This window comes from Oncorhynchus tshawytscha, linkage group LG03 (genome assembly GCF_018296145.1).
Source record: "Oncorhynchus tshawytscha isolate Ot180627B linkage group LG03, Otsh_v2.0, whole genome shotgun sequence".
NCBI lineage: Eukaryota > Metazoa > Chordata > Actinopteri > Salmoniformes > Salmonidae > Oncorhynchus > Oncorhynchus tshawytscha.
The window spans coordinates 17,240,398-17,256,162 of NC_056431.1; the positions used below are offsets into that span (position 1 = coordinate 17,240,398).

Sequence of the window (15,765 nt, forward strand, 5' to 3'; positions counted from 1 at the left end):
GTTGGTCTGTCAGACACTGTTCCTCATCTTATGGCAGGCAGCAATGTAGTTTTCTGCCAACCTACAGTTCTCTGCATCCTCCCCCAACAGGGTGGGTAGCCTATCCTCATCAGAGAGGTCTTTGAAACCTTGAATACGGGTTTCAAATTTGGGGAAATTACACTCTCTAATTGTTTTATATTTGTAACATTTTGTCAGGAAATGCAGCTCTGTCTCAGCTCTGTTTCGGATTCTGCTGTGGTGCGGTGGTTGCACAGCATTTTCTCTACAAGGAGCCATGTTTTCCTGTGTCTACCTTACTCAATAGCAAGACTTTGCTCACTGAGCCTGTACTTTATCTCTCTCTCTCTATCTTTGTCCCTCTCTCTTTTCTCTCTCTATCTCTCTCCCTCCCCCTCTATCTCCCTCTCTATCTATATCTATCTCTCTCACTCTCTCTCTCTCTCTCTCTCTCTCTCTCTCTCTCTCTCTCTCTCACTCACTATCTCTCACTTACTATCTCTCTCACTCTCTCTCTCTCTCTCACTATCTCCTTCTCACACAGGTTTTAGAGGAGAAAAAAGCTATTGATTTGAAACGTAATTATGCATGTCATTAAAACAAAAAGTGAGATCCACATCATTGAGTAGTTAATCGTGCGTGAAAGGGATACTCTTTTTAGATTCTGACACACACACACACACACACAGTGTCAACTCCCTGCCAGGCCAGCAAGGACAGGCAATTACGTGAGATGCCTGCATGCGTGTGTTCAAATGTCACAAAGACTTAACCTGCTCCCACGGAGACTGGACTCATGGGGACACCTGCACTCTGTGAGTCACCAAGGCGACACATCCCACGCTATCATTCACACAAACACACACGCACACCTATGTGACCTCCCCAGGGGCATTGTGGGAGTATAAATCTGTGTGTGTATGTACAAAAACAGTGTGTGTGTAATCCTAGCTCAGCTGCATGACTCTTACCCTCTGTATGGTACCTCAGGTGGTCTCCTGTAACAGTGATACCTCTGATCTCCCGCCAGTCCCATCACAGGTCTTTGTTCTAGCGACATCACATCACCAGATACCACACACCATCTCTGTCAGGTCTGAGAGGGATCACTAGGGGCCAAGAGGAGCCAAGAGGGTCCTGGGGGCTTGGGGAAATGGGATGGGTGCCCCCTCTCTCTATCACCCCCTTTATTTAATGTAATGGTTAAAGGACAACTCCTAGCCCCTACCTTACGTGTGTTCTTCATGGAGATCTGAAAGAATCTTCCCCATTCCATCATTACTTCTTCTTCAGTTGAAGCCTCATGTCATTTCGGTAGGCTGTTAGTGGACAACACTGTCAATGTACTGACACAAATTGGGCCCCACTCAAATGTGTCATCTCCATCTGATGTCAGACACATAAAGACCATTTTAATGCAATCTCATTCTCGCTCCGTCAATACTGGCCTCTTTTGCACGGCTGCACCTCTAATTCACTGTGTATCCAATCAGGGGGAAGAAAACAAACACAATTTTCCCCTTTTATTCCTGGATTTGCATAACAATCGGTGACATCATCTGAATTGATATTCAAATGAGGAGACAGCTTTGGGGGGACTCAGACGAGGGTCCCTGGGCTATTAATACGGTGGATGTGTATCGTATCTGGGGCGATTTCGCCTGGTTACCATCGGATCTTACGTGGATTAGAAAGCCGGTAGCAGACACGTGTGGAGCTTTGCCCGCTTTGTCGACTGATCCACTCTCACAGAACACTGACGAGGTGGATCTGTTGGCTGCCTTTTAGTTCTGCTAGTTTGGTGGAGAAAAGAGGGAAGAGAAGGAGAGAGAGAGAGGCATGGATGGCCCTAGTCACAGAGGAAGCAGAGAGAGAGAGAGGGGGGGAGAGGCATGGATGGCCCTGGTGACAGAGGAAGCAGAGAGAGAGAGGGGGGAGAGGCATGGATGGCCCTGGTGACAGAGGAAGGAGGCATGGATGGCCCTGGTGACAGAGGAAGAGAGAGAGAGGGGGGAGAGGCATGGATGGCCCTAGTGACAGAGGAAGCAGAGAGAGAGAGAGAGGGGAGAGGCATGGATGGCCCTTGTGACAGAGGAAGCAGAGGGAGTGAGAGAAGCATGGATGGCCCTAGTGACAGAGGAAGCAGAGAGTGAGAGAGAGAGGAGAGAGGCATGGATGGCCCTAGTGACAGAGGAAGCAGAGAGTGAGAGAGAGAGAGAGAGGCATGGATGGCTCTTGTGACAGAGGAAGCAGAGGGAGTGAGAGAAGCATGGATGGCCCTAGTGACAGAGGAAGCAGGCATGGATGGCCCTAGTGACAGAGGAAGCAGAGAGAGAGAGAGGGGGAGAGGCATGGATGGCCCTAGTGACAGAGGAAGCAGAGAGTGAGAGAGAGAGAGAGAGGCATGGAAGTGACAGAGGAAGCAGAGGGAGTGAGAGAAGCATGGATGGCCCTAGTGACAGAGGAAGCAGAGAGAGTGAGAGAGAGAGTGAGAGAGGCATGGATGGCCCTAGTGACAGAGGAAGCAGAGAGAGTGAGAGAGAGAGAGAGAGGCATGGATGGCCCTGGTGACAGAGGAAGCAGAGAGAGTGAGAGAGTGAGACCTGTGGTGGATGTACGTACTGTAAGATATTCTTCTCTCCTCTGTGAGCAGTTTATGTACAGGTCATGACACTGACACTCTTGTGTTTAACTCTCCTATACCTCTCCTCACCCCTTGCTTTTTGACCCCCAGGCACAGTTTAATGGTTAAAGCCCACTGAGCCAACCCTAAGTCAGCCATTTGTATGCATTTATGTATACATGCGTGTGTTTGGCATGTACTTAGTGTGTGCTCAGTCGTTTGGACCAAGGAGGTCTGTGGAGGAACTCATACATTCACACATAGCCAATCGGTGTATAAGCGCCAAACAAAACAACCACATCCATCCGCTGAATTACAAGATAGCAATACAAGAATCTAGAGATCTGTCAAGAACGCACCCATCCTCCCCCGTGTCTTCCTCTCCTCTCTCTTCCTCTTCCCCACTCCCTCTCTCTATCAGGCTTCTAACGGCCCACAAATGAAAAGCAGGAAGGAGGGAGAGAGCGGTGCGTCTTCCTCTTTTCTTCTCCCTCTCTTTTCCCCGCTGCTTCCCTGCGTCCCTCAGATGTGAAACTCCCTCTTATTTGCTGTTGTCTCTCCTTCGCGCCAGACATTGCAAACAACACGAAGCACAAGTCTGCCGACAAAACAAACTCTCCCAAAACCAGACGACAAGCAGCAACAACACGCAGTGGCAGATATGTCTGTTTGCCTGGAGTCCCCTTCTCTGAATCTTTTCTGATCTTCTGAAGGACTTCTGAGAGCACGCGCTTACTTTCCCTCCCCCCCCCCACCTCTTTCCTTTCTCTTTCTCCCCTTTTCTCTCTCTCTCTCTCTCTCTCTCTCTGTGTGCTATCAGACAGTGTGTTTTGTGGGAAACATGCTCGTGTGAAGAGCGATAGAAAGAGAGGGTGATGGGTTTGTAGAGAGGGTGGGGGTTACCAGTGGATTGTTGAGAAATTGATTTTGAGAGGCAAATACGATTAAGGAGATTGTGCCAGGGATCGCAAACCATTTGAAAGAGAGAGATGGATGGATGTGTTTGGAAAAGTCAAAGCCCAATAGTGGGAAGTGGCCCCAGACACTGTGACTCAGACCCAATGACATCACCATCAAAGGATTGGGGGATTCACTAGTTCACTAGACACTAGTTCACTAGACACTAGTCCTCCACTTTCCCAGAATGCATTTAGCTCATATGCCTACATTTCACACAGACAACCTCTTAGTAGTGATTCCATGTCCCCATGTCTGTACCAACTGTTATCTCTGACCTTTGACCCTGACCCTTAACCTCTTATCTTTTCTGTGTCTGTAGGTGATGAGTGGTACCTCTGCAGGCTGAGCCTGAGTGTGCCCACCCTGGCAGACCTGCAGTGGGGCATGTTCCCCCAGCCCTACCTGGGCGCAGTGGGACCTGACGCCACACCAGGCTCTGTGGTCTACCGCCTCACCGCCCGCCAACGAGATGGCACAATAGGAAACGCCCACTTTCTGCTACTGGACGGTGAGTGAAATGTCGATCTGGTGACTACCATCTAGAAGGGCTGGAAATGGTGTGTCCATCTGTTTGTGTGTTGTCAGGGGAAAAAACAACTCCTAAAATCAATAAATTCCGTCAAGCGCAAGAGATACAATAGCAAATTAACATGAGCATCCCCTCTGCCACTAAGCGCTAACGCGGCTAACAAGCAGACACAAAAAAAGGCTCTGACAGCGGTAATTATCACCAACATCTGGCACAGGCTATGCCGCCGCTCTGTATATTGATTTTGTTTTTGTTTATTTGCTTTTCTTTTATGGGGTCGTGTTGAATTTCAATTACGTTTGGGGAGGGAGAGGTGAGGGAGAGGGGACACGTGTTAGCGAGCTTGTGGAACGCGGGATAATCACTCCCTGGGGCTTTCAAGGCTCCTAGATTTGGAATCAGGAATCTTTTGGGTGAGGAGGGATGGGATAGTCGATGGGTTGGACAGGAGGGATGGGTTGGAGAGGAGGGATGGGATGGGAATGTGTATGGGTTGGAGAGGAGGGATGGGAAGATGGGTGGGTTGAAGAGGAGGGATGGGATGGAGGGGAGGGATGGGAAGATGGTTGGGTTGGAGGGGAGGGATGGGATGGAGGGGAGGGATGGGAAGATGGTTGGGTTGGAGGGGAGGGATGGGATGGAGGGGGAGGGATGGGATGGAGGGGAGGGATGGGAAGATGGTTGGGTTGGATGGGGGAGGGATGGGATGGGAAGGTGTATGGGTTAGAGAGGAGGGATGGGTTAGAGAGGAGGGATGGGAAGATGGTTGGGTTGGAGGGGAGGGATGGGATGGGAAGGTGTATGGGTTAGAGAGGAGGGATGGGTTGGAGGGGAGGGATGGGATGGGATGGGAAGGTGTATGGGTTGGAGGGAGGAGAGGGATGGGAGGGTGGATGGGTTGGAGAGGAGGGATGGGAAGATGGATGGGTTGGAGGGGAGGGATGGGAGGGTGGATGGGTTGGGGGAGGAGGGATGGGAAGGTGTATGGGTTGGAGAGGAGGAATGGGAGGGTGGATGGGTTGGAGAGGAGGGATGGGAAGGTGTATGGGTTGGAGAGGAGGGATAGGAGGGTGGATGGGTTGGAGGTGGGGGGAGGGATGGGATGGGATGGGATGGGATGGGATGGGATGGGATGGGATGGGATGGGATGGGATGGGATGGGAAGGTGTATGGGTTGGATGGTTGGGTTGGGATGGGGAGGGATGGGAAGATGGTTGGGTTGGAGGAGGGATGGGATGGGAGGGATGGGAAGATGGATGGGTTGGAGAGGGGGAGGGATGGGATGGGATGGGAAGATGGATGGGTTGGAGGGGGGAGGGATGGGATGGGAAGGTGTATGGGTTGGAGAGGAGGGATGGGAAGATAGATGGGTTGGAGGGGAGGGATAGGATGTGCTGGGAAGGTGTATGGGTTGGAGAGGAGGGATGGGTTGGAGGGGAGGGATGGGTTGGAGAGGAGGGATGGGAAGATGGATGGGTTGGAGGTTAGGGGAGGGGTGGGGTGGGAAGATGGATTGGTTGGATTCCTGAGACGATGGTGAAGATTTGTGGGCAGGATCTCTTTGTCAAGGGGGCCAATTAGTGAAATGGAAAATCATGTGAGGTAGCCTCCCTACAAGTAAGGCTGTTTTTTTATTAATCAATCGATGGGGAAATGAAGCAAAAACACCATACTTGACAGAGGAAGTATGGCAAAATTGTGATTGAATTGATACAACGTTTAAATGGTGCCCATTTTACATTACGTTTGATTAGATTAGATAGCTAAACTCTGATGAGATAAAAGCATTTAATTAAAGGATGACATGCAAATGTTCCATTATTAGGGTATTAAGGTTTTCCTAAAACAGCGATAATGTACAATAAATTATAACAAATAAAAAAATAAATAGATATACAATGTAGATTGAATTAAATAAAAAACTTTAAAAATTAAAATGAAAAGCTGTGATTAGCTTCATGTCCCTGGCTACCAGTAGCTGTGATTAGCTTCATGTCCCTGGCTACCAGCAGCTGTGATTAGCTTCATGTCCCTGGCTACCAGCAGCTGTGATTAGCTTCATGTCCCTGGCTACCAGCAGCTGTGATTAGCTTCATGTCCCTGTCTACCAGCAGCTGTGATTAGCTTCATGTCCCTGGCTACCAGCAGCTGTGATTAGCTTCATGTCCCTGGCTACCAGCAGCTGTGATTAGCTTCATGTCCCTGGCTACCAGCAGCTGTGATTAGGTTCATGTCCCTGGCTACTTCCTCCTCCGCTTCTCTCTCTCTCTCTCTCTCTTCCTCCTCCTCCTCTTCTCTCTCTCTTCCTCCTCCTCCTCTTCTCTCTCTCTCTTCCTTCTCTGCTTCTCTCTCTCTCTCTTCCTCCTTCTCCTCTTCTCTCTCTTCCTCCTCCTCCTCTTCTCTCTCTCTTCCTCCTCCTCCTCCACTTCTCTCTCTCTTCCTCCTCCTCCTCTTCTCTCTCTCTTCCTCCTCCTATTCCTCTCTTTTCCTCCGCCTCCTCTTCTCTCTCTCTTCCTCCTCCTCCTCCTCTTCTCTTCTCTTCCTCCTCCTCCTCTTTTCTCTCTCTTTCTTCCTCCTCTTCATCTTCTCTCTCGCTCTCTCTTCCTCCTCTTCTCTCTCTCTCTCTTCCTCCTCTTCTCCCTCTCTCTCTTCCTCCTCCTCCTCTTCCTCCTCCTCTTCTCCCTCTCTCTCTCTTCCTCCTCCTCTTCTCTCTCTTTCTCTTCTGTTGATGCTGCTGCCCAAGGGGACATGGATTAAGATGACCCTGTCTTCCTGTTCTCCTCAGAGAAAGATCAGAGGCTGGATGTTAACCCAATAGCACATGCACACACAGACACACACACACCGCACACACACAGCCCCAGCTGGCAGAAGGGTCCTCTACCCCCATCTCTATACACAAATAAACACACACACCAGCCCCCCAGCCCAAGAAATCAGCAATGTCTTAGGGATGTCCATTTCTGCATAGCTGTCTCTGCTACATGATATCACTCACATGATTGTCTATAAGGCCCCGGGGCAAGCTGTGTGTTGAGGTGTGAAAACACAGAACAACGTTGATTTGGGGGTCAACTATCCCTTCAAGAAACCTTTGAGTCACTTAGAAGAACCTTTTTTGTCTGTGTGTTTATACGTGTTGTTTATATCCCGTAACTAGGCGGCGAGGATTCGTTTGAGGTGGACCGCAGCTCTGGGGAGGTCAGGACCACCGGCCGACCCCTGACCCCCAGCAGGGAGTACATGCTGAGGGTGCAGGCGGTGGACACGCAGGGCAGGAAGGGTCCCCCTGCAACAGTGGCTATTCTGGCAGGGTTCCGCCCCCCACAGTTCACCAACGCCTCCTACACCCTGACTGTCCCAGAGAACACGCCCGTGGGCCAAGCGTGAGTACACCCTGGGTTTGAAGAGATTGTTGTGAGGAAAAGCCAATTACCCATATTATGGACTACTTTTGACCAGAGCCACCTAGTGCACTTTATGGGGAATAGGGAATAGGCTGTCATTAGAGATTACGAGAAAGGTGAATAAATGAGGGTTTTATAGGTGACATTGGACAGGAATAACTGCTGGATGTGGGTTAGGAATAGGATGAGGGAAGGGAGGTGGGGTAAGAGCACCAGTGAACCAATGAATGCGTGTGTTCTGCATATGTGTGTACATGTATTTTTGCTCGTGTATTGTGCTTGTTATGTGTGTGTGTGTGTGTGAGTGAGTGTGTTTGTGTGAGTGAGTGTGTGTGTGTGTTTGTGTGTGTGTGTGTGAGTGAGTGAGTGTGTTTGTGTGTGTGTGTGTGTGTGCCGCCTCTGCTGCTCATTAGAGGGGAAGCCAAAGGATTGTGTGAACGTGGATGATTCCCCTGCATTATGTGTCATGTGTTGGTAGGGAGGGCGGAGGGAAGGGAGGGAGGTTATGAAGGTGGGGGTGAAGGAGGGACGCAGATGCATCATTTTGTCCCGAGGCTCAGAATATGAAAGTGTGGCTAATTCAAATATTTATTAAAATAAACTTTAGGATTAACATGAAGGGCAAAGTGTGTGTCTGAACCTGCCTCCTCAGGGCTCTGGTGACTGGAGCACAATGTCTTCATCTCCTGCCCACCCTCTACATGGTGTGTGTGTATGTGTGTGTGTGTGTGTGTGTGTGTGTGTGTGTGTGTGTGTGTGTGTGTGTGTGTGTGTGTGTGTGTGTGTGTGTGCGTGTGCGCGCGCGCGTGTGCGTGCGTGCATGCATCAACATCCTCTCTAATGTGTCTCCTTTTGACATCGCATCCTGTCTAATGCATCTCCCGATGACATCACTTCCGGTACACTGTATCTCCTTATGACATCCCGTTCCTGTTTCCCCCGGCAGTGTGGCGATGGTGGGGGCCGTCTCCTTCCAGAGGAAGACTCTCTCCTACATGTTGCTGGTGAACCCTGGCAACCTGTTCAGTGTCAACCAGGAGAGTGGAGCTGTCAGCCTCACCCGGACAGTGGACTTTGAGAGTGGACACACACTCCACACGCTGCAAGTCAGGGCCTCCGAGCCAGACACAGGCCTCAGCGGTGTGGCAGAGGTACACACACGCAACTATACACACACATACACACATGCACGCATACACACACACAGTCACACATATACAGTACACACTCACCTCTATACACACCTGCTCCTAACCAGATGGCTGGCGTATACACACAAATGGCATCCCCACTAATCGACCAGTTCCCCTTAGGCCAGCTCCAGTCAGCTTGGCTAATTCACTCAAAGGAGCTATGCATGCGGCTGTGAAGGTGTGTGTGTGTGTACTTTCCGTTGGAGTAGTATTGATGAGGAATAGACCCAGTTGAGGAAACATGTGGAATAACATCAACTAAAGCCATGGTCAGCTGCAATAGAGAACGTCCAACCTGCCCCACTATGCTGCTCCCCAGTCGTGGTTACATAATGTAGACCAACAGTATTGAGAGTCAGCCATGGTCACATAATGTAGACCAACAGTATTGAGAGTCAGCCATGGTCACATAATGTAGACCAACAGTATGGAGAGTCAGCCGTGGTCACATAATGTAGACCAACAGAATGGAGAGTCAGCCATGGTCACATAATGTAGACCAACAGTATGGAGAGTCAGCCATGGTCACATAATGTAGACCAACAGTATTGAGAGTCAGCCATGGTCACATAATGTAGACCAACAGAATGGAGAGTCAGCCATGGTCACATAATGTAGACCAACAGTATGGAGAGTCAGCCGTGGTCACATAATGTAGACCAACAGAATGGAGAGTCAGCCATGGTCACATAATGTAGACCAACAGTATTGAGAGTCAGCCATGGTCACATAATGTAGACCAACAGTATGGAGAGTCAGCCGTGGTCACATAATGTAGACCAACAGTATGGAGAGTCAGCCATGGTCACATAATGTAGACCAACAGTATGGAGAGTCAGCCATGGTCACATAATGTAGACCAACAGTATTGAGAGTCAGCCATGGTCACATAATGTAGACCAACAGAATGGAGAGTCAGCCATGGTCACATAATGTAGACCAACAGTATGGAGAGTCAGCCGTGGTCACATAATGTAGACCAACAGTATTGAGAGTCAGCCGTGGTCACATAATGGAGAACAACAGTATGGAGAGTCAGCCATGGTCACATAATGTAGACCAACAGTATGGAGAGTCAGCTGTGGTCACATAATGTAGACCAACAGTATGGAGAGTCAGCCGTGGTCACATAATGTAGACCAACAGTATTGAGAGTCAGCCGTGGTCACATAATGTAGACCAACAGTATTGAGAGTCAGCCGTGGTCACATAATGGAGAACAACAGTATGGAGAGTCAGCCGTGGTCACATAATGTAGACCAACAGTATGGAGAGTCAGCCATGGTCACATAATGGAGAACAACAGTAAGGAGAGTCAGCCGTGGTCACATAATGTAGACCAACAGTATGGAGAGTCAGTCGTGGTTACATAATGGAGAACAACAGTATGGAGAGTCAGCCAGTGTAGCATGGTGATTCTGTTCAGGTGATTGGACTGTGGCCTCAGTGGCAAGTTTGGAAATAGTTTGGCCAATGTGTGCAACCAGGCAGGACCCTGTGGCCAGCATGTGCCTGGCAACCAGGCAGAACACTGTGGCCAACGTGTGCCTGGCAACCAGGCAGGACATGGTGGCCAATGTGTGCAACCAGGCAGGACCCTGTGGCCAACGTGTGCCTGGCAACCAGGCAGGACCCTGTGGCCAACGTGTGCCTGGCAACCAGGCAGGACATGGTGGCCAATGTGTGCAACCAGGCAGGACCCTGTGGTCAACGTGTGCCTGGCAACCAGGCAGGACACTGTGCCCAACGTGTGCCTGGCAACCAGGCAGGACCCTGTGGCCAACGTGTGCCTGGCAAACAGGCAGGACCCTGTGGCCAACGTGTGCCTGGCAACCAGGCAGGACCCTGTGGCCAACGTGTGCCTGGAAAACAGGTAGGACCCTGTGGCCAACGTGTGCCTGGCAACCAGGCAGGACCCTGTGGCCAACGTGTGCCTGGAAAACAGGCAGGACCCTGTGGCCAACGTGTGCCTGGCAACCAGGCAGGACCCTGTGGCCAGCGTGTGCCGGACACAGAGGAACCAAACCACACACACAAACAAACAAACATGTACAACGCGAGTAGATAAACACAGAAACTCTTGCATGTACACACACATACATTAAACACAGCTGTAACAATGCACACATACAGACACAACACACACCAACATAAACAGGCTCCACAATCTGGCAATAATCTGGGCACCAGTCATGGTCACCTTCCTCTGTCCAAAACTCACACCATCTGTGGTGAAGACCTCCATCCGTTTGGTCTCTCTCCCTCTCTGTGTCTTTCCTCTCACTCTGTCTCTCCCTGCTATCATGGGGTAAGGGTATGAAGAGGAGCAGGCTTCCCATAGAGTTCTGTCTCTCTCTGCTATCATGGGGTAAGGGTATGAAGAGGAGCAGGCATCCCATAGAGTTCTGTCTCTCTCTGCTATCATGGGGTAAGGGTATGAAGAGGAACAGGCATCCCATAGAGTTCTGTCTCTCTCTGCTATCATGGGGTAAGGGTATGAAGAGGAACAGGCATCCCATAGAGTTCTGTCTCTCTCTGCTATCATGGGGTAAGGGTATGAAGAGGAACAGGCATCCCATAGAGTTCTGTCTCTCTCTGCTATCATGGGGTAAGGGTATGAAGAGGAACAGGCATCCCATAGAGTTCTGTCTCTCTCTGCTATCATGGGGTAAGGGTATGAAGAGGAGCAGGCATACCATAGAGTTCTGTCTCTCTCTGCTATCATGGGGTAAGGGTATGAAGAGGAGCAGGCATCCCATAGAGTTCTGTCTCTCTCTGCTATCATGGGGTAAGGGTATGAAGAGGAGCAGGCATCCCATAGAGTTCTGTCTCTCTCTGCTATCATGGGGTAAGGGTATGAAGAGGAACAGGCATCCCATAGAGATCTGTCTCTCTCTGCTATCATGGGGTAAGGGTATGAAGAGGAGCAGGCATCCCATAGAGTTCTGTCTCTCTCTGCTATCATGGGGTAAGGGTATGAAGAGGAACAGGCATCCCATAGAGTTCTGTCTCTCTCTGCTATCATGGGGTAAGGGTATGAAGAGGAACAGGCATCCCATAGAGTTCTGTCTCTCTCTGCTATCATGGGGTAAGGGTATGAAGAGGAACAGGCATCCCATAGAGTTCTGTCTCTCTCTGCTATCATGGGGTAAGGGTATGAAGAGGAGCAGGCATCCCATAGAGTTCTGTCTCTCTCTGCTATCATGGGGTAAGGGTATGAAGAGGAGCAGGCTTCCCATAGAGTTCTGTCTCTCTCTGCTATCATGGGGTAAGGGTATGAAGAGGAGCAGGCATCCCATAGAGTTCTGTCTCTCTCTGCTATCATGGGGTAAGGGTATGAAGAGCAACAGGCTTCCCATAGAGTTCTGTCTCTCTCTGCTATCATGGGGTAAGGGTATGAAGAGGAACAGGCATCCCATAGAGTTCTGTCTCTCTCTGCTATCATGGGGTAAGGGTATGAAGAGGAGCAGGCTTCCCATAGAGTTCTGTCTCTCTCTGCTATCATGGGGTAAGGGTATGAAGAGGAGCAGGCATCCCATAGAGTTCTGTCTCTCTCTGCTATCATGGGGTAAGGGTATGAAGAGGAGCAGGCATCCCATAGAGTTCTGTCTCTCTCCCTCTCTCCTCCCCATCTCTCTCTGCTCCCAGCTTCTCCTCCTAATCTTCCTTAAGCACTTGTACTAGCTCTTATTATCACTAATACTCTCACTCTCTGCCACTCACACACACACACACGTGCACGCAAGCACACACACACACACACACACACACACACACACACACACACACACACAAACACACACACAGTACGGCAGCCGTATCAGACCAGGCTCCTGTTGGTCATTAGCACAGTGTGTGGCGGCTCTCCAAGAGGGTCATAACAGACAGGGTGTTTTTCTAACAGGGATTGGGATGCCCAGGGAGTGCTGGGGATTAGGTATGAGTGAGAGGGGGATCCAGTCTGCCAGGTTTGGAGGAGTGGAGAGAGGGAGGGCTTCATAGTGTTACCCACAGGTTAGAATGTAGAAATAGAGGCTAGAATGGACAGCTCTCTGTTTTAAATCAGTCTAATTGAATTGATGCACTAGGGGAAGAGTCAGACATGTTGTGTCATAACCTTATTGTTTGGAGTTTGGAGTTATTGTTCTCTTTGGGGTGAATCCTAACTTCCACAAAAGTTTAATTTTCATTTAGTCTCACATTGACATCAAGTTTGGATTTCAATTTGTGGCCTCCCGAGTGGCGCAGCGGTCTAAGGCACTGCATCTCAGTGCTAGAGGCATCACTACAGACCCTGGTTTGATCCCGGGCTGTATCACAACCGGCTGTAATCGGGAGTACCATAGCCAGCATCGTCCGGGTTAGAGGAGGGTTTGGTCGGGGTAGGTCGTCATTGTATAATAATACTTTTTTCTTAACTGACTTGCCTTGTTAAATAAAGGTTCAATAAAAATAAAAATACAGACCCTGGTTTGATCCCAGGCTGTATCACAGCCAGCCGTGATTAGGAGAACCATGAGGTAGTGCACAATTGGCCCAGAGTCATCCGGGTTAGGGGGGTTTGGCCTCCCGGGATTTCCTTGTCCCATCACGCTCTAGTGACTCCTTGTGGCGAGCCCGGCACCTGCAAGCTGACTTCGGTCATCAGCTGGATGGTGTTTCCTCTGACACATTGGTGCGGCTGGCTTCCCGGGTTAAGCAGTGTGTCAAGAAGCAGTGCGGCTTGGCCAGGGTTGTGTTTCGGAGGACGCATGGCTCTCGACCTTCGACTCTCACGAGACCGTACGGGAGTTGCAGCGACGGGACAAGACTGTAACTACCAATTGGATATCACAAAAATAAGTACAAAAAAGCACTTCAATTTGTTTCAGATTTTGAAGGTTTGACAAATATGGTGTTGGAGTTTCTGCATTTTCTCAAAGTTCCAATGAAGTTTGTGTTAGTTCCTTCAATTCAGACTGACAGTGTGGGAGTTGATGTGAGTGTGTTGAGTGTGTCATGGTTCTATGCTGGGGCCCACGCTGGCTTCTCCAGCCCCCTCTCTGTCATGGCTGCTCTGTGTGCCCACCTATCTCCCCCTCTCTCCCCTGGGGAGCAGCAGTCTCCCCCCTGGCACGGCTGGTCCCCAGAGATAACACCCCCATGTGGGAGACTGGAGGGGGAGGATCCAGCATGACTAACACTGCTCAGGGAACCTCTGGACTACCCCGCCTCTCTTTACCTCTCTCACTCTCTTTCCCTATCTATCTCTCTAACTCAAACTCTACCACCATCCTGCACTATCATGATCTATCTTTTCCTCTTTCTGCAACCCCCTCTTTCTTTCCCTTTGTCGCTATCTTCCTTTCTCTCTTTCTCTTCCCCATTAATGATCTCTCTCTCTCTTCCTTACGCCTCAGGACTGTCATATTTACAGCTATAAAAAAATGATGTGTGTGTGCACAGAGATTCAGTGTAAATGTGTGTGCATGCATCTGTAAGAGTGAGTGTGTGTGTATAGGTGCGTGCGCGTGTGTGTGATGTTGTGTTCCGCTTGGCCGGGGAGCGGCTCAGAGGGATGGGCTGCAGCTGTGCCTGACTACCACTGGGTTCTCGCTCTCCCACGCACTCATTTATATTAACCCAGCCAGCACGCCCGAGGAAACACACATACACACTTACACTCACATACACATACAGTATTGTGTAAATGACTGTCATCTGAAAGCTTCACACTAAGAAGAACTTCCACAGACTCCCCCCGATCGCCGATCCAAGTTAACCCTTTCTCCTCTGTCCTTCCCTATAGGTGGTGGTTCACATCACAGATGAGAATGACTGCACCCCAGAATTCCTCCATTCCATTTACAGCCGGGATAACATTCCCGAAGCCACCGTGCCTGGAACGTCACTGCTACAAGGTGAGGCATCGGTGGAGGTTCTATGTGGGACATAAAGTCCATAACATAGGTAGAGACAGGCAGACAGACAGACAGACAGACAGACAGACAGACAGACAGACAGACAGACAGACAGACAGACAGACAGACAGACAGACAGACAGACAGACAGACAGACAGAGGGCAGCACCCACTGTCTATTATGTGTTGTTACTGTCTGTCTGTCTGTCTGTTACAGTGCCTTCAGAAAGTATTCAGACCCCTTGACTTTTTCCACATTTTGCAACATTACAGCGATATTCAAAAATGTATATAATCTGTTTTTTTCCTCATCAATCTACACACGATACCCCATAATGACAAAGAAAAAACATGTTTTTAGACATTTAATAAGTATTCAGACCCTTTACTCAGTACTTTGTTGAAGCACCTTTGGCAGGGATTACAGCATCGAGTCTTCTTGGGTATGATGCTGCAAGCTTGACACACCTGTATTTGGGGAGTTTCTCCCATTCTTTTCTGCAGATCCTCTCAAGCTCTGTCAGGTTGGATGGGGAGCGTTGCTGCACAGCTATTTTCAGGTCTCCCCAGAGATGTTTGATTGTGTTCAAGTCCGGGCTCTGGCTGGTCCACTCAATGATGTTCAGAGGATTGTCCCGAAGCCACTCCTGCGTTATCCTTTCTGTGTGCTTAGTGTCGTTGTCCTATTGGAAGGTGAACCTTCGCCCCAGTCTGAGGTCCTGAGCGCTCTGGAGCAGGTTTTCACCAAGGATCTCTCTATACGTTGCTCCGTTCCTCTTTGCCTCGATCCTAACTAGTCTCCCAGTTCCTGACGCTGGAAAACAGCACAGCATGATGTTGCCACCACCATGCTTCGCCGTAGGGATGGTGTCACCACCATGCTTCGCCGTAGGGATGCTGCCACCACCATGCTTCGCCGTAGGGATGGTGCCAGGTTTCCTCCAGACGTGACATGTGGCATTCAGGCCAAAGAGTTCAATCTTGGTTTCATCAGACCAGAGAATCTTGTTTCTCATGGCCTGAGAGTCTTTAGGTGCCTTTGGCAAATTCCAAGCGGGCTGTCATGTGACTTTTAGTGAGGAGTGGCTTCCGTCTGGTCACTCTACCATAAAGGCCTGATTGGTGGAGTGCTGCAGAGATAGTTGTCTTTCTG

At 49.9% G+C, this 15,765-nt stretch overlaps 1 protein-coding gene across 1 annotated transcript in view; it reads left to right on the forward strand.

Moving 5' to 3' along the window:
- Positions 1 to 15,765, forward strand: part of LOC112222546 (neural-cadherin-like) — a 145,060-nt gene that overhangs the window by 65,171 nt on the left and 64,124 nt on the right. Inside the window, exons 2-5 of the mRNA XM_042311047.1 lie at positions 3,903 to 4,091; positions 7,273 to 7,498; positions 8,466 to 8,670; positions 14,501 to 14,612. Of these exons, the coding sequence (XP_042166981.1) occupies positions 3,903 to 4,091; positions 7,273 to 7,498; positions 8,466 to 8,670; positions 14,501 to 14,612 (732 nt within the window). The remainder of the gene's footprint in view (positions 1 to 3,902; positions 4,092 to 7,272; positions 7,499 to 8,465; positions 8,671 to 14,500; positions 14,613 to 15,765) is intronic.